Raw genomic sequence first — 934 nt, forward strand, 5'->3', positions numbered from 1 at the left:
CATGGCCATTCCTAAGGATCAATAAAGGAGAAAATTTTAATTTCCGCTGCGTTTTGAATCGCTATTCTCCTTTATCGAAGACTGATAATCTCATTCGAGGTACATGTTTTATTAATGGTGTTCCTTTAATCATTATTATTGACACTGGTGTTGCCCATTCTTTTATATTTGTTGATTGTGTGAAAAGATTAAATCTTGTGGTATCTTCTATGAATGGTAATATGGTTATTGATATTCCAGCTAAGGAGTCGATAACTGCTTCTTTGGTTTGTTTGCAATGCCCTTTGACGATTTACGGTAAGAACTTTGGTGTTGACTTAGTTTGCTTACCGCTAAGTCATCTTGATGTTATTTTGGGAATGAATTGGTTGGAATTCAACCATATTCATATCAACTGTTATGACAAGATTGTGTTATTTCCTGAGTATGTGGAAGAGGAAGTTTCCAAGTTCATGTCTGCTAATCAATTGGAAGAGCTAATGAAAGATGAAGCCCAAGTATTCACGATGTTTGCATCTTTGAAGTTAGAGAGTAAAGCAATAATTGATGAGCTACCAGTAATGTGTCAATTTCCAGATGTATTTCCAGACGATATTATTGATCTTCCACCATAAAGAGAAGTTGAATTCAACATTGAGTTAATACCCAGTACTAGACCTATATCTATGGTTTCGTACATAATGTCTCCAGCAGAGTTGGGTGAGTTGAAGAAGAAATTAGAAGACCTACTTGAGAAGAAGTTTATCAGGCCAAGTGTGTCACCTTGGGGGGCTCTAGTGTTATTAGTGAAAAAGAAGGATGGAAATATGATATTGTGTATAGATTACCATCAGCATAATAAAGTTACTATAAAGAATAAATATCCTATTCCCAGAATTGATGATCTTATGGACCAACTGGTTGGAGCGTGTGTATTCAGCAAGATAGACTTGAG

At 35.5% G+C, this 934-nt stretch overlaps 1 protein-coding gene across 1 annotated transcript; it reads left to right on the forward strand.

Annotated features, from left to right (window-relative positions):
• The first annotated feature begins 221 nt into the window (after positions 1-221).
• LOC127137898 (uncharacterized) lies at positions 222-614 on the forward strand. The gene has a single exon (XM_051064305.1). It carries the CDS (start codon positions 222-224, stop codon positions 612-614), a length of 393 nt encoding a protein of 130 aa, XP_050920262.1.
• Positions 615-934: the final 320 nt, after the last annotated feature.

The sequence above is a fragment of the Lathyrus oleraceus genome, chromosome 4, assembly GCF_024323335.1.
Source record: "Lathyrus oleraceus cultivar Zhongwan6 chromosome 4, CAAS_Psat_ZW6_1.0, whole genome shotgun sequence".
In the NCBI taxonomy this organism is placed as follows: domain Eukaryota; kingdom Viridiplantae; phylum Streptophyta; class Magnoliopsida; order Fabales; family Fabaceae; genus Lathyrus; species Lathyrus oleraceus.

Coding starts and splice junctions, on each gene's coding strand:
- LOC127137898 (XM_051064305.1), top strand. CDS start 222: ATGGTTATTGATATTCCAGCTAAGGAGTCGATAACTGCTTCTTTGGTT.